Consider the following 27,422-nt stretch of genomic DNA (forward strand, 5'->3'; position numbering starts at 1 on the left):
GGTTCTTAATTTTTGTTGATTTAAGCCTTTTTTTAATGGATTTGAAGTGTAATATATCATATGAATTCTATTTTTGCTTAGGTGTTCTCTATTTATAAAGCCGAATAAAACTTTGAGATTGGATTTTTAATTTGTTTATCTTGTCGTGTATGATGGCAATCTGGAAAAAACAGTATTGCAAAACAGATCAACAACCTGCATCATAATTTTAAGTAGTATGATCAAAGTAAATAGACAGCAACTTCTTGTTGGTTTGTCTTTTTCTCAACACTCCTTTTCTCTTTCTGGAATAATGTTGTATTTTGCAGAGAACAAAATTTCACATTTATTCCCTAGTTCTCAGTCCGTTGTCTTATTACTTTTCAGCAAGTCATTTAGGACTCTCAGTTTAGCAGATTCTGCCTGTAAATTGCTGCCCTAAAAAGGTGTTACTGGTTAGACTGTTGCAACAAAGCAAATGTTAATGGAAGTCTTGATTTCTGTGCCAAAATCAGTTGATATGGTAGGAAACGTGAACCCTCTTCTCCATATTATTATTGGTTATGTTTGACAATTGTGTGTTGGTTTTGAACCATTGCATAATATGTTTTCTTTGTTCAACTAAATAAAATAATTAGATGTATTCTTTTGTTAGGGGCTTGAGTGGTAAATATCTTATTGGAAAATAGTAAAACAAAATCTTTCTTGTTATTCTCCTTAGATTTCAGTTGTTTGTACTTTAGAGTAAGGCATTTTTTTGTAGGATGTTTCTGTATCTCTTGCAAAAGTGGAGGAAGCTTATAAGCACGAGAAACAAACCAAAGCAGCAATCTGGGAAGCAGTTCAGTTGCTATCACTAAATGATCTGAAAGATGGGATGGAGGCTGCAGATGAGGAAGCTGACGAGAACAGAGTGCTTCCAGCAATGAACATAATCTGGCCTTATTTGATTCTTTGCCTTAAAAATAAGGTTTCAGTGGTATGATAGATTTTTTTTTTGCTAATTTAGTAAATCTCTTTGGTCTTTTTTCCGTTAACATTTAGTCTATTCTGCGACATCGTACTTTACTCGATTGTCTGATTTATGCTGAAGCTTCATATATATTTCTCGTCTTATCAATCTTTTGTTGACCGACCTAGCTGAAAATTTGACTTTTGGATGACTGGATGCATAGGAATCTTCTAGATCTTATTATTTTTACTATATTTGGCATCTTGGAAGATGTAACTTATATTGCACAGTTGACTTGCCATTTTAAAACTTGTGACATGAATACTAACCAACTGGTATCACATTAGAAATCCTGTTATTTTAGATGTAGTTAGTTTATGTACCATATGTTATAACCATTTTCTGGCTGGAGGAGAGGCCTGATGATTGGTTAATGTTGGTCCACAACATCATTCCTAGATCAAGACAAGAAGAGAATGTCATCACAAGCATCGTGTAACGGACCTATATGTTGCAGTTTGCTAAACTTTGCTTGGTGCCTGTTGCTTTCATTTGACATTTCAAAGTACCATCTAAATGTAGGACAACCTACAAAGGGCTAAAGGGGATTGGGAATGGAGTGGTTGATAAGAAATTAAAAAAGAAAAGACATAGAGGAGAATAATGATAATATTTAACAATGAGCTCAAGTACCATAGGATCAAACACATACTAGTCTTGAGTGTAGAGATAGACATTTTATGTAATCCTTCTTGCTTTATTTGATAATGAAGTTGTAACACTAGTTAATGCTTGACAGCTCCAATAACACCATATTTTGTTTGATGTTTTAGTGGATTATGTATGGTTATGCATATAGGACAATAGGGGGGTTTGGAGCTTTAGGGCTTATGTAATGAGAGAGTTAAGAGGTAGGATAATTGGGGGAGAAATAAGATAGATATTAGGTGGATATCTTGGATTCACTCAAGTCTACCAAACTCACTTCATGGGAAGATTGTTGACATCACATCACACTGTATTGTGGTCACAAGAAATTAAATCAAGTTAGTACAATCATAGGATACATGCTCATAAAAACTATAAGTATTTTAAAAATGTTAAGAAATTAAATGGTTGTTCTGAAAGTTTGGTGTCAGAAGGTGTTGATTTGGTTTTGAAACTTTGCCCAATTGCAAAAAAATAAAAAATAAAAAATATTTGGGCTACTGATAGGCCATGCCAATGTGTATTGTGTATGTGTCTTATGCGGTGGTGTTGGAGCATTTGATACATATATGAATATGGAGTGTTGGTACTTCCAAGTTGAAAAGCCTTGACGTGTGGCTCCATGTTATTTTGGACTTTTAGTAACCATTAAAGGATTTATGCTATTAGGGTTCAAATATTGTCTTCTGATGTTTCTAACTTGCTGTATTTAGCCATTACAGGACTTTTAATATTGTCTTCTGATTATGCAGTGATGTTTCTACCTTGCTGTATTCCCGGTTAAAGGATTTATGCTGTATTCCCAGTTGAAGGATTTATGCTGTATTCCCAGTTGAAAAGCCTTGGCATGTGGCTGCATTAGACACAGCTTTGATGTTTCTTTTATTCTTTTTCAGGTTGTGATCAGGAAATGCTTGAATATGCTGCATAAAGCAGTTCAAATTGGTGGCGGGGACTTTTTTGTTCGCCGGTTTCAGAATGATGGGCATACTATATGGAAGTTGCTTACTTCATCCCCATTTCGAAGGAAACCAATGCTATCAAATGAGGAAAGAATTCTTCTCCCTTACCGAAGTAATTCTATCACTTCCGAAGAACCTATGGCTGAAGTCTCCAGCCAAAAAATCCAGGCAGCAGTATTGGACATGATTACCATGATATGTTCGGACAAGAGGACTAGTTCAGCATTACAGACAGTCCTGAAGAAGGTTAGTGGTATTGTGGTAGGTATTGCTTGCAGTAGCATGGCAGGTCTCAAAGATGCATCTCTAAGGGCATTATCAGGACTTGCTTGCATTGATTCAGACCTTACCTGGCTTCTGCTTGCCGACGTCTACTATTCCCTGAATAGAAGGGATGTTATCCTTCCACCATGTCGAGATCTGGCTGGGATTTCTGAGCTGCTTCCTGCCGCATCATCCAAAAAGGAATATTTGTTTGTGAATTATGCAGGAGAAGATTTAGGCCTTGATATAGATCCTTCATCCGTGGAGGTAGTATTTAGAAAGATGGAATCAGAAGTTCTTTTATGATAACATTTGTACAGTCGGATCTGTATCATGTTGAATGTACTCTGTAAATTTGTGGGAGATGTTAAGAATCATTGAGAATGTAAAAGGGCATTAGAAGTCACTTTGTACATGGTATTTATAAGATTATGTTACATGCGGAGGCTTTTAGTGCACGTTTCCCAAATGTTCGAGGCAATGTTTTCAAAGGGCATTTTCCTTTTCTAGCAAGGCAAGTTTGGGTTTCTTCAGTGAGATAATTTCTTATATATTCTGTCGCATGGTGTTAAATGATTTCAGTTGTATGATGTTCATGAAACTCTGAAATCTACTCAAATGTTTGGTTATCATACCATTAATATTGTGTGATTCCTCTTGTTATCCTTGGTTGTTTTTTAGGTTTACATATGTATTTTCAACTGGGGTACTCCGTAGTTGCGAAGCACAGTATCGGTTTGTGATGCTATCTCAGCCAACCGTTGAAAAGATGAGAACATCACCCTGTCAGTTTGCAAGCGGAAATGACGTCGTGTGTGGGATTGCCGAAATAATCATCCGGCCCCAATCATTTTAAACAGTAGGAAACATTAGGTGTACACCTAGAGCGCGATTGTACCTAAAAGCCGAAGGAATGTAGATTGTAGACCATCAAATCAAAGAGATACAATCATGTTAAACAGTAGGAAACATTAGGTGTACACCTAGAGCGCGATTGTACCTAAAAGCCGAAGGAATGTAGATTGTCGGTCTTCACCATCAAATCAAAGAGACAGTAGTATCATACAAAGAATTGCTTACTATCAAAGGTATAGGCTCATCCAGGTTGACATGGGAGACTTGATGAGGTGAGACCACACAAGCTTTCGGTTGGAAGTCATTTTGTCAGTGACTCAAATGACTGGATAAACAGATTAGGATCTTCTGTGTTACAAGATTCCTTCTTAGGGCTAGATCATTCAGGTGTCTTCGGGCGACCGATGATCTGCTTGACAAGGCGTCACCAAAGGTTGTCTGACCTCTCTTTTGGCATTAGGGTAGTTTTTATACTACTCTGGGGATTGATCGCTTCCTACGATTTCAAATGTCGTGCATTCTTGAATTTTCTTAAAAAATATTTTTTTATTAATTTAAAAATAATATATATTTAAAGATAAATGATGCCCTGAATTATCGATATAAATATACATACAATTGGAATGTGACGATTGTTATTATTTTTTTGTAGCGGTAGCACGTGCCCATACTGGCGCGAATGGTTCTGAAGGCATCTCGTATATTAAATGTCACTGTAGAGGGTAATGCGGTCAATTCATGGCGATGTCGTTACGCCACGTTGCCTGATGGTGATTCCGTGTTCATGATGTCGTTAGGGAGACGGTGGAGATCGTATCCGTTAACGGATCGTTTCTAGCAACCCGGGCGTCCCTCTCACCGACCTATGATACTAGACACTCCACCCCTATATATTCTCCTCTGTCCTCCCCATCATATTTCTTGAAACGCGTCGTTTGTTCTCTGTCTTCGTTCTCCTCGAGCTCTGTCGTTGCTTCCGAGTTCTTGAAATTTTCTTTACGGAACTTTGTATGCTCCCTCAAAGAAAATAGGAATCAGTGCCATTTAATACGCGAGAGGACCACTCTCAGCCACTCCTTGTCGCCTCTCTGCTTTGTCTCCGAGAAAAGTGGGAGCCGCTTCGGAAGGGTAAAACCTTAATATCATGTGAATTCTTCCTTGATTTCTGGAGATCTTTGTCTATTTTCATGTTTTCTTCGTTTATCTGGTTGCTGATCGTGTATCTGACCGGGTTGATCGGGTCCTGTGTCTTCCATTTCGCTATTTTCGAGTCGCTTTAAAGATATTTTCAAGTGTGTTCTCTACTAAATTATGGATCGATGTGATCTTTGATTAAGCAATCCGTTAGACAGATATCTGTTCTTGTTTCCAGATCGGTATCATTCTTGTCTTTTTCGTGTTCATTTTCTGATCGATCTAGCGCTGGGAATCTTGTTTTAGAGACGGATATGGTGGGTATAAGGGTTGGTTGTTTGTCATGAAAACTGTTAGATCAGGTAGATCTGCAATGGTTTTAGGGGTGGCCTTGTTCTATATGCTTGATTTTCTTTACGGACCTTTGTATGCATCCTAAGAAAAAAGAGGAATCACTGCCATTTAATACGCGAGAGGACCTCTCTGTCATCCCGTTCTTGCGTTTCTGTCGCCTCTCTCCTTTGTCTCCGAGAAATGAGGGTGTCGCTTCGGAAGGGTAAAACCTTAATCTCATATGAATTCTTCCTTGATTTATGGAGATCTTTGTCTATTTTCATGTTTTCTTCGTTTATCTGGTTGCTGATCGTGTACCTGAGCGGATCGATTGAGTCCTGTGTCTATCATTTCGCTATTTTCGAGTCGATTTGAAGACATTTAGAAGTGTGTTCTCTACTAAATTATGGATCGGTGTGTCTTTGATCAAGCAATCCGTTAGACAGATATCTGTTCTTGTTTTCAGATCGGTATCATTCTCTTCTTTTTCGTGTTTATTTTTTGATTGATCTAGCGCTGGGAATCTTGTTTTAGAGACGGATATGGTGGGTATAAGCTTTGGTTGTTTGTAGTGGAAACCGTTAGATCAGGTAGATCTGCAACGGTTTTAGGGGCGGCCTTGTTCTTGATGCTTGATTTAGTATATTAATCGCATCTGATGTCCTTTTTTATAAGGACTGTAGGCTGTTTCATGGTTCTTGTTTGCAAATTTGGTCCCTGATAGCTTTCGAGGTGGTAGACATCTCAGATTAGCTTGGGGATTTTAGACCTTGGAGCTTGTAGCTTCTCTAATCAGATACGTTTATTGATCTATGACTTGCAGTTTTTTATGTGGCTAAATTTATAGTACATAGTTTATATATATGTTTGCTCTCTTTTATGGAGTTATTTAAACTATTCCATTGGAATCGTCTGTTTTATTTATAGAAACCCATGGTGGTAAGGTTTATGATCTATTAAGCTCTGTATTTTGTGTGATGAAGCTTTAAGGTTATTTTGACCGTTGAAATTGTTAACTGTTGTATTTTATATTCTTGGTCATCTGCAATTCTTCATGATGAGGTATTCAATTTGGTAAATGTTTCATTTGTTTGTGGTTGTTTGCTTTCATCTTTTCTTGTATTGATTATTTATTGTATTTTTTGTGATTCTTTGTAGCACAAATGTCTGCACATTTTCTTTATATAAAAGTACCAGCCTTGTAGGTTTTTCTCATAAAAATTGTTCAGTTTTGCAATTCTCATGACATATCCCAATTATCACATTTTTTAATTCTCATAATCTTAAACATTAATGCCTCTTTTTTAGTCTATTTTTAGTTAATTATGGTATGGTCAGACAAAACTACTTGTATACAGTTAATCTATTTTTTAGTCTATTTGTAGTCTATTTTTTAGTCTATTTTTAGTCTGTTGGTCAAACAAAACATTAATGCCTCTTTTTTAGTCTATTTTTAATCTATTTTTCATGGACGAGGCGGAGGTGAGTTTTCTCTTGTTGCATCGGTCTTCGATGATGATTGCATGCTTTTGCTTGCTTCCATCCTTATTGTCATCGTTCCATCATAAGTTCTTGATCCTTGGTCCAAAGATGGTTCGGTACAGGGATTCTTTGTGAAAGATTCTTATGGTCTATTTCATGACCACCCCTTCCTCGATGGTGGCAAAAACCTAGCCGTAGACACCATCATCAGCTTAGCTTCCTTGGTAGAGGCTAAAAACGAAGGTGGCGATCAACAAGGAGGGTTTTCTATAGTTGCATCGATGGTGATCTCTTGCTTTTGCTTGTTTCCTACCCTATGGTGGCCATTCTATCGCAAATTCTTGATCCTTGGTGCAGAGAAGTGTCGGTACAAGGATCCTTCTGAATCGATTCGTTTGGTCACAGATTTTCATAGCAAGCTCTGCTGCTGCCTAGCTTACAATGAAGATGGCAATTGATGAGGAGGTTTTTTTCTCTCATTAGGCCGGTGATGCTTTGTCTTTCTTCCAGCCCTATCATTGCTGTTTGATCACAGATTCTTGATCTCTTGGTCCAGAGGAAAAGAGTCAGTAGGTTGGTTCTTTGGGATATGGAGTGTTCATTTGCCACATGATGGATTTCTGCCCATTGGCAAGGAAACCTTCTGTCAATGGCATAATTGCATTGATAAAGGAACCTGAGGTGGAGTAGATTATTTGGTCATAGTGTGTTGCTATGATCGTGCTGTTTGTGCTTCTTATGGATGTAGAAGAGATAATTGGATTGGTTGCCAATAAGTGGCTGAGAAAGTTTATTCATTAGTGTTTGATAAATCCAGCTAATCTGTTTGTAATACTATGATCAGCTTAGTGAGTGTGGGAAGTTCTTTATGGCAAGCTAAGGAGGGCACCGACCACAGCCAGTAAATCAATGTGATATTTATTCAGGTAAGCATTGTTTTGATTGAAGCTTATTGGACTTTCGTAGTTCTAATGCTTGAGTGAATATTCTTGTGAAATTTAGTTTAGTCTCCTTTCAATTCTTTTAATGGAATGTTATACGTAGGTTTTTATCACATCATATTATTTTAGTAATCTCTTTTTAATAGAAGCTATAATTGATTTGCATTTTCTTTCCATAATGCATTTTCATTACTAATTTTGTTACATCTGTCATATGATATGTTATACATGTCAATACATCATCGTATATAAGACTTTTGGTTGACTTGACGAATATGGATTCATGAATCTAACATCTATATTTTCCCCTAAACCCTAAAATTCAATCTTTCTTGAACTTTTTGCTATTTCCCTCTTTATTGTAATTTTAATAATTAAGCTAGTATTTATTTTGTTGAAATTTTATTTTTGTGCCAAAAAGTGGGAATCCATCTTGAAATGTTGAAATTTTTTATTTTTCGAATTAATATATGTTATTAATATTTAAATAATTTTGTATATAATTTTAATAATATTTAATAAATTTCTTCGGTATTACTGTACTTGTGATGATTATTTTTTTTCTAATTTTTCAATTAGTATTACTTTTTTCCCATTAATGAACAATAATGGGCCTATTGTGAGTAGTAATGGCCTGCCTCTACACAGTAATAGGCTAGTCATTTACTATTGCCAATGTGGCCTAGTTATAATTTATATATTTTAGTAATATTTATATGTTTTTCCAAATCTTGATGTTAATATGATAAACTCTTCATGTTAATGTGATAAATCCCTTCGTCTCCACTGCTCTACGTAGCTCCCTCCTCTCGCTTCCTAACTCCCCACAACTACCTTCTTGAGCCTCCTCTACTCAATCCATAGACATTTTCATGATCGCCTCATTTGTCCCTTTTCTATCCTTCCTCGAGATAAAGGATGTCTGTCATCACCTTTGCATCTCGGGAAATCTCTAGAAGAGCAGTTATCGGATGAACCAATAAGGCCTAATTTCTCTTGAACAAGGAAGGAGATAGTATTTTCCCATCTTTAAGGATTTGCTTTCTTTCTATGTCATTGTTGGTGACATTGTTGATATGTGAAATTATTTAATTATTTATTTAATACAAAATCTGAAGTTCACATTCGTTGAGCCCTATAGGAGTTTCTTAGAACCTTATCTCTAGATCTTGTTTGATTTTGATGATTGTTTTGTTGTATGCGTTGTTGGCAATTGATGTTGAAAAGCACCATCAATTTTAATTTCTCACATGCTTGCATTTTGTTATAAAATATTTGCCTGATTGCTTATTTCTCTTCTGCTCTGGTTTCTTGAGGAAAGAAAAGTTATATAGTGTAGTAGGGCCTGTAAGATAATCTCCTCTTTAAAATATGGTATAATTTTTTTTCCTCTTTTGTTTATTTCATTATGTTCTCGGTATCCGTCCTTTTAGGTTTATGATGTCTGTGGTCACATGCCTACATTTTGTTATAAAAGATTTGCCTGATTGCTTATTTCTCTTCTGCTCTGCTTTCTTGAGGAAAGAAAAGTTATATAGTGTAGTAGGGCCTGTAAGATAATCTCCTCTTTAAAATATGGTATAATTTTTTTTCCTCTTTTGTTTATTTCATTATGTTCTTGGTATCCGTCCTTTTAGGTTTATGATGTCTGTGGTCACCCAGTATAATTCTTTTTATTAAAAGGTAAAAAAGGATAAACAAATGATATTTAATATAATTATGTTTAAGCTAGAAGATGACATAGTCTACACAAGATTGACTTCTTAATATAGACAACAATTACTGGGTTTTTCATTGATGCTCAATTTATATTTATGATTGGGATAACAATAATTTGATGCAATAATAATTGTTTCATCTATTAATTTTCAAGATTTTTTCTGATTAAAATGTATAATAAGATCAAAGTTCAGAACAGTTTAGCTGGCTTTAAAGCAGCCACAGATGGCCTAAATAGCTATGAAAAACTTGGTTTGATGTTAGATAGTTTTTGGTTCATGCCTTACTCAAAAGCTTGAAATAAAAGTTTACAAAGATTGTGATCTATAAGTCAAAACACCCAAAAGTTTAGTTGCATAAGTTGGAAATATGGTTGTTCTTATGTCGGCAACCTAACTAGGTTTATAGCTATGAAATTTGGATTGAATTAAAAGATACTCCTCTTTTGGTTCTATTGTAGGATCAAATGACAAGGATGAGCTCTGGTATTTATTAGCATCAATGTCATCATGGAAGGTGCCATCTTTTATTACAATATGCAGTAAGCCAACTCTGTTTTTTGACAGAAGACCTAGTCCTTTCCAAATTGGATTTGTTCTTCCTGAATAATGTCTTTTTAGCTTATCTATATTGAGATATTTTTGCAAAAGTGTATAATTTGGTAATTTTATTCAAGTTGGTCTTTATGTTCTTTTAGAACTTCACTCATGTTTAAGTATGTACAAAATTTGCTGCTATTTTAACTTCGTATCCATAATTTATATTCTTCTTTCTGAATTTTGTCTGTTATTTTTCCAAAATTGTTGTAGCCTACTTTTTAATACTCCGTGAGTCTACAAACCATGTTCTTGTATGGTAATTAAACTGGTATAACACAATTGCCTTCACATGAGAAATTTTAGAGTTTTTAGCACAGAAGTCCTATTCATGTGAGATTTTCAGCAAGAATTTATTGAACATGACATCTAGATCCTTCCTAGAATTATTTTTGTGCATAGTTTTTTTGTAAGAAGTAGATCCTTTACTAGAAAACTACTTCATCTCATGAATCTGCAATTTAAACCTGCATTTGTCATTTTCTGATTAAAATGTATAATAAGATCAAAGTTCAGAACAGTTTAGTTGGATTTAAAGCAGCATGGCCTAAATAGCTATGAAAAACTTAGTTTGATGTTAGATAGTTGTTGGTTCATGCCTTACTCAAAAGCTTGAAATAAAAGTTTAGTTGCATAAGTTGGAAATATGGTTGTTCTTGTGTCGGCAACCTAACTAGGTTTATAGCTATGAAATTTGGATTGAATTAAAAGATACTCCTCTTTTGGTTCTATTGTAGGATCAAATGACAAGGATGAGCTCTGGTATTTATTAGCATCAATGTCATCATGGAAGGTGGCATCTTTTATTACAATATGCAGTAAGCCAACTCTGTTTTTGACAGAAGACCTTGTCCTTTCCAAATTGGATTAGTTCTTCCTGAATAATGTCTTTTTAGCTTATCTATATTGAGATATTTTTGCAAAAGTGTATAATTTGGTAATTTTATTCAAAGTTGGTCTTTATGTTCTTTTAGAACTTCACTCATGTTGAAGTATGTACAAAATTTGCTGCTATTTTAACTTCGTATCCAAAATTTGCCGTTATTTTCCAAAATTGTTGTAGCCTACTTTTTAATACTCCGTGAGTCTACAAACCATGTTCTTGTATGGTAATTAAACTGGTATAATACAATTGCCTTCACATGAGAAATTTTAGAGTTTTTAGCACAGAAGTCCTATTCATGTGAGATTTTCAGCAAGAATTTATTGAACATGACATCTAGATCCTTCCTAGAATTATTTTTGTGCATATTTTTTTTGTAGGTAGTAGATCCTTTACTAGAAAACTACTTCATCTCATGAATCTGCAATTTAAACCTGCATTTGTCTTATGAACATGATCCTTTATTCTCTTTTCATGTTGGCCAGGTGGACATTTGTGTTGGTTACCATTTATTTTTTGTTATGTCCTTAAACTTTGAACATTTCTCCACTAGGCATTATGATTTATTCTTCTTATTGTATTTCTTATGTGCATAATATTTTAGTCTAGAACATGTGTTTTTTCCTTAACATAGGCATTCCAAGTGCTCTTAAATCAATTTAAAAGTTCTTTGCTGAGTACTCACATATGAAACTATGCTTACAACTCAGCTCATAAATGAAAGTATAGCTGGTGGTCCATCCTCGATGGAGGAGTGTCACTAGCAATCACCAAGGTCACATCTCCAAGAAGCTTGAGGAAGCAACCAATATTTGATTGCTTCCTTAGGGTTTGCTAGGGATGAGTTGAATTTGGAGATGTTTAATCTTTAACCATATGATTTGATGATCTTACAGTACAAATATTTAACCATAGAAGTTGGAGATGTTTGATCTTGGCTGGAAGATGCTAAGGCAAAGAAAGGGGGAAGAGGAAAGGGGGATATGTTGCCAGCGATAGTGGGTGTCACAACAATTTCTGTAGAGGAGAAAGTGCAGCGGCTTCTGGGAAAGGGAGAAGAGGGAAGAAAGAGAGAGGGGGTTACCACCAGAGGAGACGGGTTGTCAGTAGTTGGTGGTTATTGATTGCCAATCGCCAATCACATTACTACTGATTGCAAGGAGAGTTGCAAGGAGGGTAAGCCAATTCCGTTAGGCAAATCATTTCTTATTTAGGTATTCTTAGCTTTAGTGAGTTTAATTTAATATATATAATCATACATAGAAAAATAAATATATAAATTATTGGCAAAACATGCGTTAAATTTTGATGACGAATGTGAAATTATTGTCAATTCAGATATTATTTATCATAATATAATTTTTTATCAAAAATTAAAAACTTTTGTGACAGCGTTGATAATAATATCATCACTAATATCCAAATTTTAATGATTTAGTGATAAATTATGGTTTGGCATCAAAATTTTATTTAGTGATAACCTTGTCACTAAATTACTTTTTAGTGACAAAACTAAATATTTGTGGCAAAATTTTTGTGGCTGTTGAAATGTTTTCTTGTAGTGTTCTTGAGCATTAGCTTGGACTTCATTAGCTTACTAGCTCGGCTTCTTGAGGCTTCTCTTACTATCATCTCTCTAATTTCCCTCCCTTCTTACCCCTTTCCTTCTAGTTGCAGATGGGTAAAACTCCTTACTAAAGGACTAGATTCTCAAAGAGGGGTAAAACTCTTAGTCCACACAAAGGACTCCTAGATTCTCAATTAGAGTCTAACTCAGTCTCAAGTAGGGACTCCTAATAATGGTCGAACTTGGAGTTGAGCTGGTTTCATCGTCCCTAATAATGGCTCCCCCCATTTGGAGTTGAATCTGAAATTGAAGATGGGGAAACTCTAGTTCACTGGCTTCTTTTGTGAACCACTTTACTGAATCAGATTCTACCCTTTGTGTCCTACTCAATTATTTTGGCATCTCGTCTCATGGCAGTAACCTTCTTTTCGACAATGTTGTATTCGTCTAAAGCCTTCTCTTGGTCGATCACCAAGTCATACATCAAAGGCCGCATCAATGTCTCATGCGCATTTAGGTTCTCTGTACACCTCTATGTATAGAGGCATCTCGAGTTGGTAATTGTTGTCAATAATCCGCTTTAAGACTTTGAATGGTCCATATCAAATGGGCTTCATCTTTCAGTCATTCCTTCCCTAAGTGCAACCAAACAAGGTCACCTTCTTGGAATTGGCCCTCAACACGATGTTAATCATCCCTCTCTTTCCATTTTGATAATCCCATTAAAGATGATCTCTACACCGTTTGGATATGCTTGAAAAATTTTTAGGCTTGTAGCGATGTGTTGCTTTCTATAGAGGTTTGTGATGTTGAATTAATCGTAAACCACAAATCAAAAGGGATTTGAGGGTAAATGCCTAAGCATACCTCTAACGATGAGTTTGTCATGGAGTTGTGCACCACTCAATTAAATGTGAATTACAAGTATGGCATCCACTTCAGATGTTGATCTTGTTGTAGTTTGGACTGTGTTTGCAAGTATTGAAGTGGGTGATGAACAATGTAGATGATCAATGTAGAGAATTTTATACTCAACAATACTTAATGACTTGGTGATGCATAAGTAACTCTTTGTCATACATGAAGAGGAAGACAAAGGAGGACGAGCAGGAAGGAGAGAAAAAAAGGTAAGAGGAAGGAATAAGAGGAGGGAGGAAGCTGTTCTAGTGGTGTTCAATGTAATGTTTATGCTTTTCGATGTTGTTTATGATTCCAAAGAGGCTTGTAGTAGGCTTAATAGCTTTGGTTAGGTTTCATGGCTATTTTTGGCTTATAATCATAGCTTAGGTATGGTCTTCACACGTAGGCAAAACTATCCAAAAAATGGAGCTTCCAACCAGTAACAAATCGTATTTCTTGGAATGGAGATGTGACACTTCAAATATTTCATATCCTTAGAACCCTAGATGACACATAATTTGATGGGGTTCCAGAGTAGTGTGTCCAAGGATGGTCTATTAGATGATTTTGAAGTGTCGCATGAGCACTTGCATAGTGGGGACCTTTTGTATGTAATGGGATACCTTAAACCCTTAATCACATGATCATTGGTTAGGTTTCATGGCTATTTTTGGCTTATAATCATAGCTTAGGTATGGTCTTCACACGTAGGCAAAACTATCCAAAAAATGGAGCTTCCAACCAGTAACAAATCGTATTTCTTGGAATGGAGATGTGACACTTCAAATATTTCATATCCTTAGAACCCTAGATGACACATAATTTGATGGGGTTCCAGAGTAGTGTGTCCAAGGATGGTCTATTGGATGATTTTGAAGTGTCGCATGAACACTTGCATAGTGGGGACCTTTTGTATGTAATGGGATACCTTAAACCCTTAATCACATGATCATTCAAAGCTTGTGAGGTCTATCCATATTTATAATGTGTTTGTTGTCCTTGTGTTAGGCGATCTCTCCATCTTTGCATATACGCAATGTAAAATACAAAGATTGTCATATCCTAATCCTCTTGAATTTCAGATATTATATGTTTTGAATTATCATGTGACACTACTATAGAATCAAGTAATAGGCCATCATTGGACACTACTTTGGAGCCCAAACTAGTAATGTGCCACCTAGTGTTTAAAGGATCTGAGATGTTTGGCGTGTCACATCAGTGATAGTTTTGCCTACGCATGATTTCTCATATAAAACGTCAAGCTTGTCAAACTAACAAGCTTTAATTATGATCCTCCCGAATTTTAGATATTGGTCATATCCTAATCCTCTTGAATTTCAGATATTATATGTTTAGATCAGTGATTTAAAATGTGCTAGGCGCCAAGGTCCCAAAACGCCTAAGCGAAGCAAGACACTCTAAAATATTAAAATATATAATATAATTTATAAATATAATTATTTAAATATAAATAATATTAAATTAAAAATAAAGATTAGTAGTGTTAAAACCTAAATAATATATTATTAATCTAATAAATAAAGATTATTTTGAATAGTAATTAATAATTTACGACTAATCTAATAAATAAATATTATTAAAATTTTGAATAGTATATTTTTTGTTAACAATAGTAGGGAAGAGTAGAGACTGAAAAAGCTACGGTGACAAGTCAGTAGTGAGAAGCTGAGTTACAGACAGCAGACAGCAAACAATAGTAACGGTAGTAGAGTCGCAGACAGTAGGAGGCAACTGACGGTAGTAACTGCAGCGGAGTCGCGGACAACAGAAGGCAGCAGTCAGCAATCACGACAGCGGAGTCATGTCGCGGATTGTAGTAGGCAGTGGACATCGGCAGCGGCAGATAGTAGCGGAAGACTTTAGAGGCAGCGGGAGAAATTATCGGTGGTGAAAACAAAGAGAGAAGCGTGCATAGGGTTAGGAGTCGAGGTCGCGTGCTAATATAATTGTGTGCATTAGTTGGTTCAATCAAACCAACTAACACAAGTTTAAGTGGTTCGGTCGCCTTATATCATTTCCTCTTCTAGCTCTTAAGTAGTTTCGTCAATAAAATGATACGTCTAAATCACTTTAATTGGAAGAATAATCCTATATCATAATGTATTTTCTTTCTTCTCAATTATCTGAGTGGGCTTTTCCATATAAAACAAGTCCTTATCGATCACAAAGGTTCATACTTAATGATATAAGAGGAATCCGGTATATACTTTCAAAGAATTGACCATTAGTTTGAGGGTAATAAGTAGTACTAAACTAGAAAGGCAAAAAGATTTAAAAAGGGCCTAAAGCCAACAATCACAAATTGGATATAAGATTTAAAGCTTCGAGCATATACTGATGTGGTATACAAAGCTACGATAATCGAAAAAGACATTGAGGAGATTCAAGAGATCAGGGGTGAGAATAGGAAGGATATTGAAAAAAAATTGATCTGAATGTTATGAGGAAAGTGCGAGATTCAGTGATATTGATAGTCTCTATATATGTTTAATCTGATCTTATTAGATAAATTAAAGAATAACAATTACAATATCCACGTTTAGTCTACTTGAGGAATGAAGTAGAAAATTGATTGAAATCAGATTTTTGTATCTTCGAGGATATCCTATTCTTAAAAATCCAAATATCTAGAAACAAATCTAGGAGGAATGTTATAATTCTAAGTACACTATGCTTCCTGATAGCATATACTTGATGATATGAGAAGACATTGACCATCGATTTGAGAGTGATAAGAAGTGCTAATCTTGATTTTCGTGTCCATAGATTCCTATACTTCTCTCCATAATCTAGAAAGCCATAAGGATTTAAAAAGAGACTAAGGTCAAAAATTAAAAATCGGATATCATATTTAAAACTCTAAGCATATGCTGATGTGGTAGAAAAAGCTATAATTATCGAAAAAAACATTGAGGATATTCAAGAGATCAAGGGAAAGGATGGTAAGGATAAGCTTCACTACAAAAATAATAGAGAAAATAAATCATAAAATGATAACATGAGGGTTAAAGGCATCTAGATTGGGAAAGAGAAGTCATAAAAAAGGCTCAATCTTATCCAAAACGCATATTAAATCATTAAAAAGTTAGTGGTTTTGGTTGATTGGAGCTTGTTTTTCCTATGGAAAGTTGGATCGTAAAGTAAAAGATTGCCCTTCGAATAAAAAGAAATAGCCATTGTCTCCAAGATCATCGGCCCATTTCAGAATGTATACTATCATTGTACAGGATTTCAGAGCTTTTAAATCGATAGTCAAATGTATTATTCAAGTTTCTAATTGAAATGTAAAAGTTTTATTTGACCATGGTTACAATATATCTTTTATTTTATAATATTTTTATTATCAATTAGGTGTTCATCCTAGACTAATAAATTATATGCTATATGTAACTACGTTTGTTGGGGATTCTTTGATAATAAATTTGATCTATCCAGAAGTGATCATTTTATATTTATCAGTATTAATTTGATAATAAATCTGATATTGCACTTGGTATTAATTGATTATCTTTATATTTATCAGTATAGATTATTCTACAGAAGTGATCATTTTTTGCATATCAACTCAGCCAATTCTTTATTTTAAGGGCATTAGGCTTGATTCACCTTCTTGCCTTATATCGTTACTTCAAACTCATCGACTTATACAAAAGAGCTATTGTTGCTATCTTGTATTTGTAAAAGAGTATTCAGATCAATAAACTAATTTAAATAAAACTCTTGTATTCAGAGAGTTCCCTATTTTATTCTCGGATGACTTGCTCGGATTACCTCTAAATGGAATAGGTGAATTTGCTATTGATTTCATCCCCAGGGATAACCTCAATATCTAAGCCTTCATATAGAGTGGCACCTCTCAAGTTTATGAAATTGTAGAAGCAACTACAAGAGCTGTTAGATAAGAGTTTCATTCGGTATAATGTTTCATCATGGGGTGCTCCGATGTTGTTAGTTAAGTAAAAGGATGAACCATTGAGGTCTTGTATCGATTATGCATAGTTGAATCAGGTGTACATTAAGAATAAGTTTTCTTTACCCAAAATTGATGATTGATTTGATTGATTGTATAATGCACAAGTCTTTTCGAAGATTGATATGAGATTTGGTTACTATTAATTGAAGACTAAGAAAGAGGATCTCTCAAATATAGCTTTTAGAACTTGATATGGTCGGTGCGAATTCTTAATAATACCATTCGGATTGACAAATGCCCTTGCAGCTTTTATGTATCTAATGGATAGGATATTTTAGTCACTCTTGGATCACTGTATAATTATATTCGTTGATGATATATTATTGTTTGCGAGGGGTAACCAGGTGCATAAAGATCACTTGAGAAATGTATTATCAATACTAAGAGAAAAAGAGTTGTCTATAAAGTCCATCAAATGTGATTTTTTGTTGAACGAAGTTGTCTTCTTAGGCCATATGATTTCAGCGAAAGGTATCTCTATTGATCCAAAGAAAGTGGAAGTGGTAGTTAAATGGGAAAGGTATCTCTGTTGTCTTCTTTGGGCATGGCAGGTTATTACAAAAGATTTCTAAAGGGATCTCTCGAATTACTACTCCTCTCACCAAACTAACCCAAAGGAATGTGACATTTGAATTGAGTGAAGATTTTGAGCGAAGTTTTCAAGAGTTACAATGAAGATTGACTAGTGCCTTGTTATCTTTATTTCAAATGGTAGCGAAAGATTTATAGTTTAAACAGGTATTTCGAGAAAGGACCTTGATTGTATTTTGATGAAAGATGGGAAAGTGATTGTTTATACTTCTAGACAATTGAAAAGTTATGAATAAAATTATTCAACTCATGATTTGAAATTAGTTATCATTATTTTTGCAATAAAGATTTAGAGATATTATTTATATGGGCGAACATTTGAAATATTTACTGATCACAAGAGTATAAAGTATATTTTTACCTAGAAAGAATCTAATATAAGATCATGGAGTTATATAGAAATTTTAAAGGATTATGACTGATTATACCATCAGTTATCACTTAAGTAAAGCCAATGTTGTAGTTTATACATGTTGTAGAAAATATACCAGTTTTATGGCTAATCTAGTGGTGAAGCAACGGAAGTCATTGAAAAAAATTATGACCTGAACGTTTTGAGTATAGTGCGAGACTCGATGATTTTGATAGCCTCTATCTCGGTTCTATCTGATCTTATTTGATAAATTAAAGAATGACAATTACAAGATCCACGTTTAGTCTATTTGAGGAATGAAGTAGAAAATTGATTGAAATCAGATTTTTGTGTCTTCGAGGATATCCTATTGAGATTTTGAGATAGATTATTCGTGCTTAGTAATCCAAATATCTAGAAACAATTCTAGTTGGAATGTTATAATTCCAAGTACACCATACTTCCTGATAGCATATACTTGATGAAATGAGAGAGATCCGATATAAACTTTCAAGACATTGACCATCGATTTGAGGGTGATAAAGAGTGCTAAACTTGATTTTCGTGTCCATAGATTCCTATACGTCTCTCCATTATCTACAAAGCCATAGGGATTTAAAAGGAGACTATGGTCAACAATCAAAAATCGGAGCTCAATTGGGGATTCTTTGATAATAAATTTGATCTATCCAGAAGTGATCATTTTATATTTATCAGTATTAATTTGATAATAAATCTGATATTGCACTTGGTATTAATTGATTATCTTTATATTTATCAGTATAGATTATTCTACAGAAGTGATCATTTTTTGCATATCAACTCAGCCAATTCTTTATTTTAAGGGCATTAGGCTTGATTCACCTTCTTGCCTTATATCGTTACTTCAAACTCATCGACTTATACAAAAGAGCTATTGTTGCTATCTTGTATTTGTAAAAGAGTATTCAGATCAATAAACTAATTTAAATAAAACTCTTGTATTCAGAGAGTTCCCTATTTTATTCTCGGATGACTTGCTCGGATTACCTCTAAATGGAATAGGTGAATTTGCTATTGATTTCATCCCCAGGGATAACCCCAATATCTAAGCCTTCATATAGAGTGGCACCTCTCAAGTTTATGAAATTGTAGAAGCAACTACAAGAGCTGTTAGATAAGAGTTTCATTCGGTATAATGTTTCATCATGGGGTGCTCCGATGTTGTTAGTTAAGTAAAAGGATGAACCATTGAGGTCTTGTATCGATTATGCATAGTTGAATCAGGTGTACATTAAGAATAAGTTTTCTTTACCCAAAATTGATGATTGATTTGATTGATTGTATAATGCACAAGTCTTTTCGAAGATTGATATGAGATTTGGTTACTATTAATTGAAGACTAAGAAAGAGGATCTCTCAAATATAGCTTTTAGAACTTGATATGGTCGGTGCGAATTCTTAATAATACCATTCGGATTGACAAATGCCCTTGCAGCTTTTATGTATCTAATGGATAGGATATTTTAGTCACTCTTGGATCACTGTATAATTATATTCGTTGATGATATATTATTGTTTGCGAGGGGTAACCAGGTGCATAAAGATCACTTGAGAAATGTATTATCAATACTAAGAGAAAAAGAGTTGTCTATAAAGTCCATCAAATGTGATTTTTTGTTGAACGAAGTTGTCTTCTTAGGCCATATGATTTCAGCGAAAGGTATCTCTATTGATCCAAAGAAAGTGGAAGTGGTAGTTAAATGGGAAAGGTATCTCTGTTGTCTTCTTTGGGCATGGCAGGTTATTACAAAAGATTTCTAAAGGGATCTCTCGAATTACTACTCCTCTCACCAAACTAACCCAAAGGAATGTGACATTTGAATTGAGTGAAGATTTTGAGCGAAGTTTTCAAGAGTTACAATGAAGATTGACTAGTGCCTTGTTATCTTTATTTCAAATGGTAGCGAAAGATTTATAGTTTAAACAGGTATTTCGAGAAAGGACCTTGATTGTATTTTGATGAAAGATGGGAAAGTGATTGTTTATACTTCTAGACAATTGAAAAGTTATGAATAAAATTATTCAACTCATGATTTGAAATTAGTTATCATTATTTTTGCAATAAAGATTTAGAGATATTATTTATATGGGCGAACATTTGAAATATTTACTGATCACAAGAGTATAAAGTATATTTTTACCTAGAAAGAATCTAATATAAGATCATGGAGTTATATAGAAATTTTAAAGGATTATGACTGATTATACCATCAGTTATCACTTAAGTAAAGCCAATGTTGTAGTTTATACATGTTGTAGAAAATATACCAGTTTTATGGCTAATCTAGTGGTGAAGCAACGGAAGTCATTGAAAAAAATTATGACCTGAACGTTTTGAGTATAGTGCGAGACTCGATGATTTTGATAGCCTCTATCTCGGTTCTATCTGATCTTATTTGATAAATTAAAGAATGACAATTACAAGATCCACGTTTAGTCTATTTGAGGAATGAAGTAGAAAATTGATTGAAATCAGATTTTTGTGTCTTCGAGGATATCCTATTGAGATTTTGAGATAGATTATTCGTGCTTAGTAATCCAAATATCTAGAAACAATTCTAGTTGGAATGTTATAATTCCAAGTACACCATACTTCCTGATAGCATATACTTGATGAAATGAGAGAGATCCGATATAAACTTTCAAGACATTGACCATCGATTTGAGGGTGATAAAGAGTGCTAAACTTGATTTTCGTGTCCATAGATTCCTATACGTCTCTCCATTATCTACAAAGCCATAGGGATTTAAAAGGAGACTATGGTCAACAATCAAAAATCGGAGCTCAATTGGGGATTCTTTGATAATAAATTTGATCTATCCAGAAGTGATCATTTTATATTTATCAGTATTAATTTGATAATAAATCTGATATTGCACTTGGTATTAATTGATTATCTTTATATTTATCAGTATAGATTATTCTACAGAAGTGATCATTTTTTGCATATCAACTCAGCCAATTCTTTATTTTAAGGGCATTAGGCTTGATTCACCTTCTTGCCTTATATCGTTACTTCAAACTCATCGACTTATACAAAAGAGCTATTGTTGCTATCTTGTATTTGTAAAAGAGTATTCAGATCAATAAACTAATTTAAATAAAACTCTTGTATTCAGAGAGTTCCCTATTTTATTCTCGGATGACTTGCTCGGATTACCTCTAAATGGAATAGGTGAATTTGCTATTGATTTCATCCCCAGGGATAACCCCAATATCTAAGCCTTCATATAGAGTGGCACCTCTCAAGTTTATGAAATTGTAGAAGCAACTACAAGAGCTGTTAGATAAGAGTTTCATTCGGTATAATGTTTCATCATGGGGTGCTCCGATGTTGTTAGTTAAGTAAAAGGATGAACCATTGAGGTCTTGTATCGATTATGCATAGTTGAATCAGGTGTACATTAAGAATAAGTTTTCTTTACCCAAAATTGATGATTGATTTGATTGATTGTATAATGCACAAGTCTTTTCGAAGATTGATATGAGATTTGGTTACTATTAATTGAAGACTAAGAAAGAGGATCTCTCAAATATAGCTTTTAGAACTTGATATGGTCGGTGCGAATTCTTAATAATACCATTCGGATTGACAAATGCCCTTGCAGCTTTTATGTATCTAATGGATAGGATATTTTAGTCACTCTTGGATCACTGTATAATTATATTCGTTGATGATATATTATTGTTTGCGAGGGGTAACCAGGTGCATAAAGATCACTTGAGAAATGTATTATCAATACTAAGAGAAAAAGAGTTGTCTATAAAGTCCATCAAATGTGATTTTTTGTTGAACGAAGTTGTCTTCTTAGGCCATATGATTTCAGCGAAAGGTATCTCTATTGATCCAAAGAAAGTGGAAGTGGTAGTTAAATGGGAAAGGTATCTCTGTTGTCTTCTTTGGGCATGGCAGGTTATTACAAAAGATTTCTAAAGGGATCTCTCGAATTACTACTCCTCTCACCAAACTAACCCAAAGGAATGTGACATTTGAATTGAGTGAAGATTTTGAGCGAAGTTTTCAAGAGTTACAATGAAGATTGACTAGTGCCTTGTTATCTTTATTTCAAATGGTAGCGAAAGATTTATAGTTTAAACAGGTATTTCGAGAAAGGACCTTGATTGTATTTTGATGAAAGATGGGAAAGTGATTGTTTATACTTCTAGACAATTGAAAAGTTATGAATAAAATTATTCAACTCATGATTTGAAATTAGTTATCATTATTTTTGCAATAAAGATTTAGAGATATTATTTATATGGGCGAACATTTGAAATATTTACTGATCACAAGAGTATAAAGTATATTTTTACCTAGAAAGAATCTAATATAAGATCATGGAGTTATATAGAAATTTTAAAGGATTATGACTGATTATACCATCAGTTATCACTTAAGTAAAGCCAATGTTGTAGTTTATACATGTTGTAGAAAATATACCAGTTTTATGGCTAATCTAGTGGTGAAGCAACGGAAGTCATTGAAAAAAATTATGACCTGAACGTTTTGAGTATAGTGCGAGACTCGATGATTTTGATAGCCTCTATCTCGGTTCTATCTGATCTTATTTGATAAATTAAAGAATGACAATTACAAGATCCACGTTTAGTCTATTTGAGGAATGAAGTAGAAAATTGATTGAAATCAGATTTTTGTGTCTTCGAGGATATCCTATTGAGATTTTGAGATAGATTATTCGTGCTTAGTAATCCAAATATCTAGAAACAATTCTAGTTGGAATGTTATAATTCCAAGTACACCATACTTCCTGATAGCATATACTTGATGAAATGAGAGAGATCCGATATAAACTTTCAAGACATTGACCATCGATTTGAGGGTGATAAAGAGTGCTAAACTTGATTTTCGTGTCCATAGATTCCTATACGTCTCTCCATTATCTACAAAGCCATAGGGATTTAAAAGGAGACTATGGTCAACAATCAAAAATCGGAGCTCAATTGGGGATTCTTTGATAATAAATTTGATCTATCCAGAAGTGATCATTTTATATTTATCAGTATTAATTTGATAATAAATCTGATATTGCACTTGGTATTAATTGATTATCTTTATATTTATCAGTATAGATTATTCTACAGAAGTGATCATTTTTTGCATATCAACTCAGCCAATTCTTTATTTTAAGGGCATTAGGCTTGATTCACCTTCTTGCCTTATATCGTTACTTCAAACTCATCGACTTATACAAAAGAGCTATTGTTGCTATCTTGTATTTGTAAAAGAGTATTCAGATCAATAAACTAATTTAAATAAAACTCTTGTATTCAGAGAGTTCCCTATTTTATTCTCGGATGACTTGCTCGGATTACCTCTAAATGGAATAGGTGAATTTGCTATTGATTTCATCCCCAGGGATAACCCCAATATCTAAGCCTTCATATAGAGTGGCACCTCTCAAGTTTATGAAATTGTAGAAGCAACTACAAGAGCTGTTAGATAAGAGTTTCATTCGGTATAATGTTTCATCATGGGGTGCTCCGATGTTGTTAGTTAAGTAAAAGGATGAACCATTGAGGTCTTGTATCGATTATGCATAGTTGAATCAGGTGTACATTAAGAATAAGTTTTCTTTACCCAAAATTGATGATTGATTTGATTGATTGTATAATGCACAAGTCTTTTCGAAGATTGATATGAGATTTGGTTACTATTAATTGAAGACTAAGAAAGAGGATCTCTCAAATATAGCTTTTAGAACTTGATATGGTCGGTGCGAATTCTTAATAATACCATTCGGATTGACAAATGCCCTTGCAGCTTTTATGTATCTAATGGATAGGATATTTTAGTCACTCTTGGATCACTGTATAATTATATTCGTTGATGATATATTATTGTTTGCGAGGGGTAACCAGGTGCATAAAGATCACTTGAGAAATGTATTATCAATACTAAGAGAAAAAGAGTTGTCTATAAAGTCCATCAAATGTGATTTTTTGTTGAACGAAGTTGTCTTCTTAGGCCATATGATTTCAGCGAAAGGTATCTCTATTGATCCAAAGAAAGTGGAAGTGGTAGTTAAATGGGAAAGGTATCTCTGTTGTCTTCTTTGGGCATGGCAGGTTATTACAAAAGATTTCTAAAGGGATCTCTCGAATTACTACTCCTCTCACCAAACTAACCCAAAGGAATGTGACATTTGAATTGAGTGAAGATTTTGAGCGAAGTTTTCAAGAGTTACAATGAAGATTGACTAGTGCCTTGTTATCTTTATTTCAAATGGTAGCGAAAGATTTATAGTTTAAACAGGTATTTCGAGAAAGGACCTTGATTGTATTTTGATGAAAGATGGGAAAGTGATTGTTTATACTTCTAGACAATTGAAAAGTTATGAATAAAATTATTCAACTCATGATTTGAAATTAGTTATCATTATTTTTGCAATAAAGATTTAGAGATATTATTTATATGGGCGAACATTTGAAATATTTACTGATCACAAGAGTATAAAGTATATTTTTACCTAGAAAGAATCTAATATAAGATCATGGAGTTATATAGAAATTTTAAAGGATTATGACTGATTATACCATCAGTTATCACTTAAGTAAAGCCAATGTTGTAGTTTATACATGTTGTAGAAAATATACCAGTTTTATGGCTAATCTAGTGGTGAAGCAACGGAAGTCATTGAAAAAAATTATGACCTGAACGTTTTGAGTATAGTGCGAGACTCGATGATTTTGATAGCCTCTATCTCGGTTCTATCTGATCTTATTTGATAAATTAAAGAATGACAATTACAAGATCCACGTTTAGTCTATTTGAGGAATGAAGTAGAAAATTGATTGAAATCAGATTTTTGTGTCTTCGAGGATATCCTATTGAGATTTTGAGATAGATTATTCGTGCTTAGTAATCCAAATATCTAGAAACAATTCTAGTTGGAATGTTATAATTCCAAGTACACCATACTTCCTGATAGCATATACTTGATGAAATGAGAGAGATCCGATATAAACTTTCAAGACATTGACCATCGATTTGAGGGTGATAAAGAGTGCTAAACTTGATTTTCGTGTCCATAGATTCCTATACGTCTCTCTATTATCTACAAAGCCATAGGGATTTAAAAGGAGACTATGGTCAACAATCAAAAATCGGATATCAGATTTATAACTCTGAGCATATGTTGATGCGGTAGAAAAAGCTATAATAATCAAAAAAATATTGAGGATATTCAAGAGATCAAGGGCAATAATGATAAGGATAAGCTTCATTACAAAAATAATAGAGAAAATAAATCATAAAATGGTAACATGAGGGTTAAAGACATCTAGATTGGGAAAGAGAAGCCATCATAAAGGCTTAATCTTGTGCAAAATACATATTAAATCATGAAAAAGTCTGTGGTTTCGATTGATTAGAGCTTTTTTTCGTATGAAAAGTTGGATCGTAAAGTAAAAGATTGTCCTTCGAATAAGAAGAAATAGCCCCTGCCTCCTAGATCATCGGCCCATATCGGAATGTATACTATCAATGTATAGGATTTCTGAGCTTTTAAATCGATAGTCAAATGTATTATTCAAGTTTCTAATATAAATGCTAAAGTTTTATTTGACCTTGGTTGCAATCTATATTTTGTTTTACAATATTTTTCTTATTACTTAGGTGTTCAACCTAGACTAATAAATTATATACTATATGTAACTACGTTTGTTGGGGATTCTTTGATAACAAACTTGATCTATCAATCTTATTTGATTTCTATTGGAGAAAACAAACTTTTTTACTGATTTGATTCTCCTAAAGATTTAGTATTCTAATATTACACTTGGTATTATTTGACTATCTTCATATTTGTCAATATAGATTGTTCTATATAAGTGATCACTTTTTGGATACTAACTCATCAAATTCTTATTTTAAGGGCATTAGGCTTGATTCACCTTCTTGCCTTATATCGTTACTTTAAGCTCATCGACTTATACAAAAGTGCTATTGTTGCTATCTTGTATTTGTAAAAGAGTATTCAGATCAAGAAACTAATTTAAATAAAAATCTTGTTTCCAGAGAGTTCCCTATTCTATTCTCGGATGACTTGCTCGGATTACCTCCAAATGGAGTAGGTGAATTTGTTATTAATTTTGTCACCGAGGACAACCTCAATATCTAAGCCTCCCTATAGAGTGGCGCCTCTCAAGTTTGTGAAATTTAATAAGCAACTACAAAAACTGTTAGATAAAAGTTTTATTTAGTCTAATGTTTCATCATGGGGTGCTCCGAAGTTATTAGTTAAGAAAAAGGATGAACCATTGAGGTCTTGTATCAATTATACATAGTTGAATCAGGTGCACATTAAGAATACGTATCATCAACCCAAAATTGATGATTGATTTAATCGATTATATAGTGCACAAGTCTTTTCGAAGATTGATATGAGATTTGATTACTATTAATTGAAGACTAAGAAAAAGGATACCTCAAATATAGCTTTTAGAACTTGATATGATCGGTGCGAATTCTTAATAATACCTTTCGGATTGACAAATGCCCTAGCAGCTTTTATGTATCTAATGGATAGGATATTTCAATCACTTTTGGATAACTGTATAATTGTATTCGTTGATTATATATTATTATATGCGTGGGGTAACCATGTGAATTTTTGTATAATTGTCAGCAATGTCCAACAAATGTGAATTTTCTTGGGCATGCAGGTTATCACAAAAGATATCTAGAGGGATCTCTCGAATTGCTACTCCTCTCACCAAACTAACCCAAAGGAATGTGACATTTGAATTGGGTGAAGATTTTGAGCGAAGTTTTCAAGAGTTACAATTTAGATTGACTGGTGCCCTGTTATCTCTATTTCAAATGGTAGATAAAGATTTGTACGTTAAACAGGTATTTTGAGAAAGGACCTTAATTGTATTTTGATGAAAGGTGGGAAAGTGATTGTTTATACTTCTATACAATTGAAAAATTATGAATAAAATTATTCAACTCTTGATTTGAAATTAGTTGCAATTATTTTTGCTATAAAGATTTAGATATATTACTTATATGGGTAAATATTTAAAATATTTACTGATTACAAGAGTATAAAGTATATTTTTACCTAGAAAGAGTCAAATATGAGATCATGGAGATATATATAAATTTTAAAGGATTATGATTATACCATCAGTTATCACTT

The 27,422-nt window shown here is 33.7% G+C and overlaps 1 protein-coding gene and 1 long non-coding RNA gene across 8 annotated transcripts in view; both read left to right on the forward strand.

Annotated features, from left to right (window-relative positions):
• The window catches only part of LOC135586201 (uncharacterized), a 30,976-nt gene extending 27,653 nt beyond the window's left edge, over positions 1 to 3,323 (forward strand). For 4 of the 5 annotated variants that reach the window (XM_065133784.1, XM_065133785.1, XM_065133788.1 and 1 more), the window contains 2 exons: positions 743 to 958; positions 2,536 to 3,323. In XM_065133784.1, the coding sequence (XP_064989856.1) occupies positions 743 to 958; positions 2,536 to 3,171 (852 nt within the window). In that variant the 3' untranslated portion in view covers positions 3,172 to 3,323. Of the gene's footprint in view, positions 1 to 366; positions 503 to 742; positions 959 to 2,535 lie in introns of those variants that run through there. The other variant, XM_065133789.1, reaches the window with a different exon arrangement.
• Positions 3,324 to 4,631: 1,308 nt separating this feature from the next.
• On the forward strand, positions 4,632 to 27,168 carry LOC135626161 (uncharacterized). 3 transcript variants are annotated; one of them, XR_010492289.1, is made up of 4 exons: positions 4,632 to 7,595; positions 9,790 to 9,870; positions 10,663 to 10,743; positions 26,944 to 27,168. It is a non-coding gene; the product is annotated as an uncharacterized LOC135626161 (long non-coding RNA). The 3 variants fall into 3 exon arrangements; XR_010492290.1 differs by lacking the exon at positions 26,944 to 27,168 and having other exon boundaries at positions 4,632 to 4,848; positions 6,792 to 7,595; positions 10,663 to 10,906; XR_010492288.1 differs by lacking the exon at positions 26,944 to 27,168 and having other exon boundaries at positions 10,663 to 10,906.
• The last annotated feature ends 254 nt before the right edge of the window (positions 27,169 to 27,422 follow it).

The sequence above is a fragment of the Musa acuminata genome, chromosome BXJ2-11, assembly GCF_036884655.1.
Source record: "Musa acuminata AAA Group cultivar baxijiao chromosome BXJ2-11, Cavendish_Baxijiao_AAA, whole genome shotgun sequence".
NCBI lineage: Eukaryota > Viridiplantae > Streptophyta > Magnoliopsida > Zingiberales > Musaceae > Musa > Musa acuminata.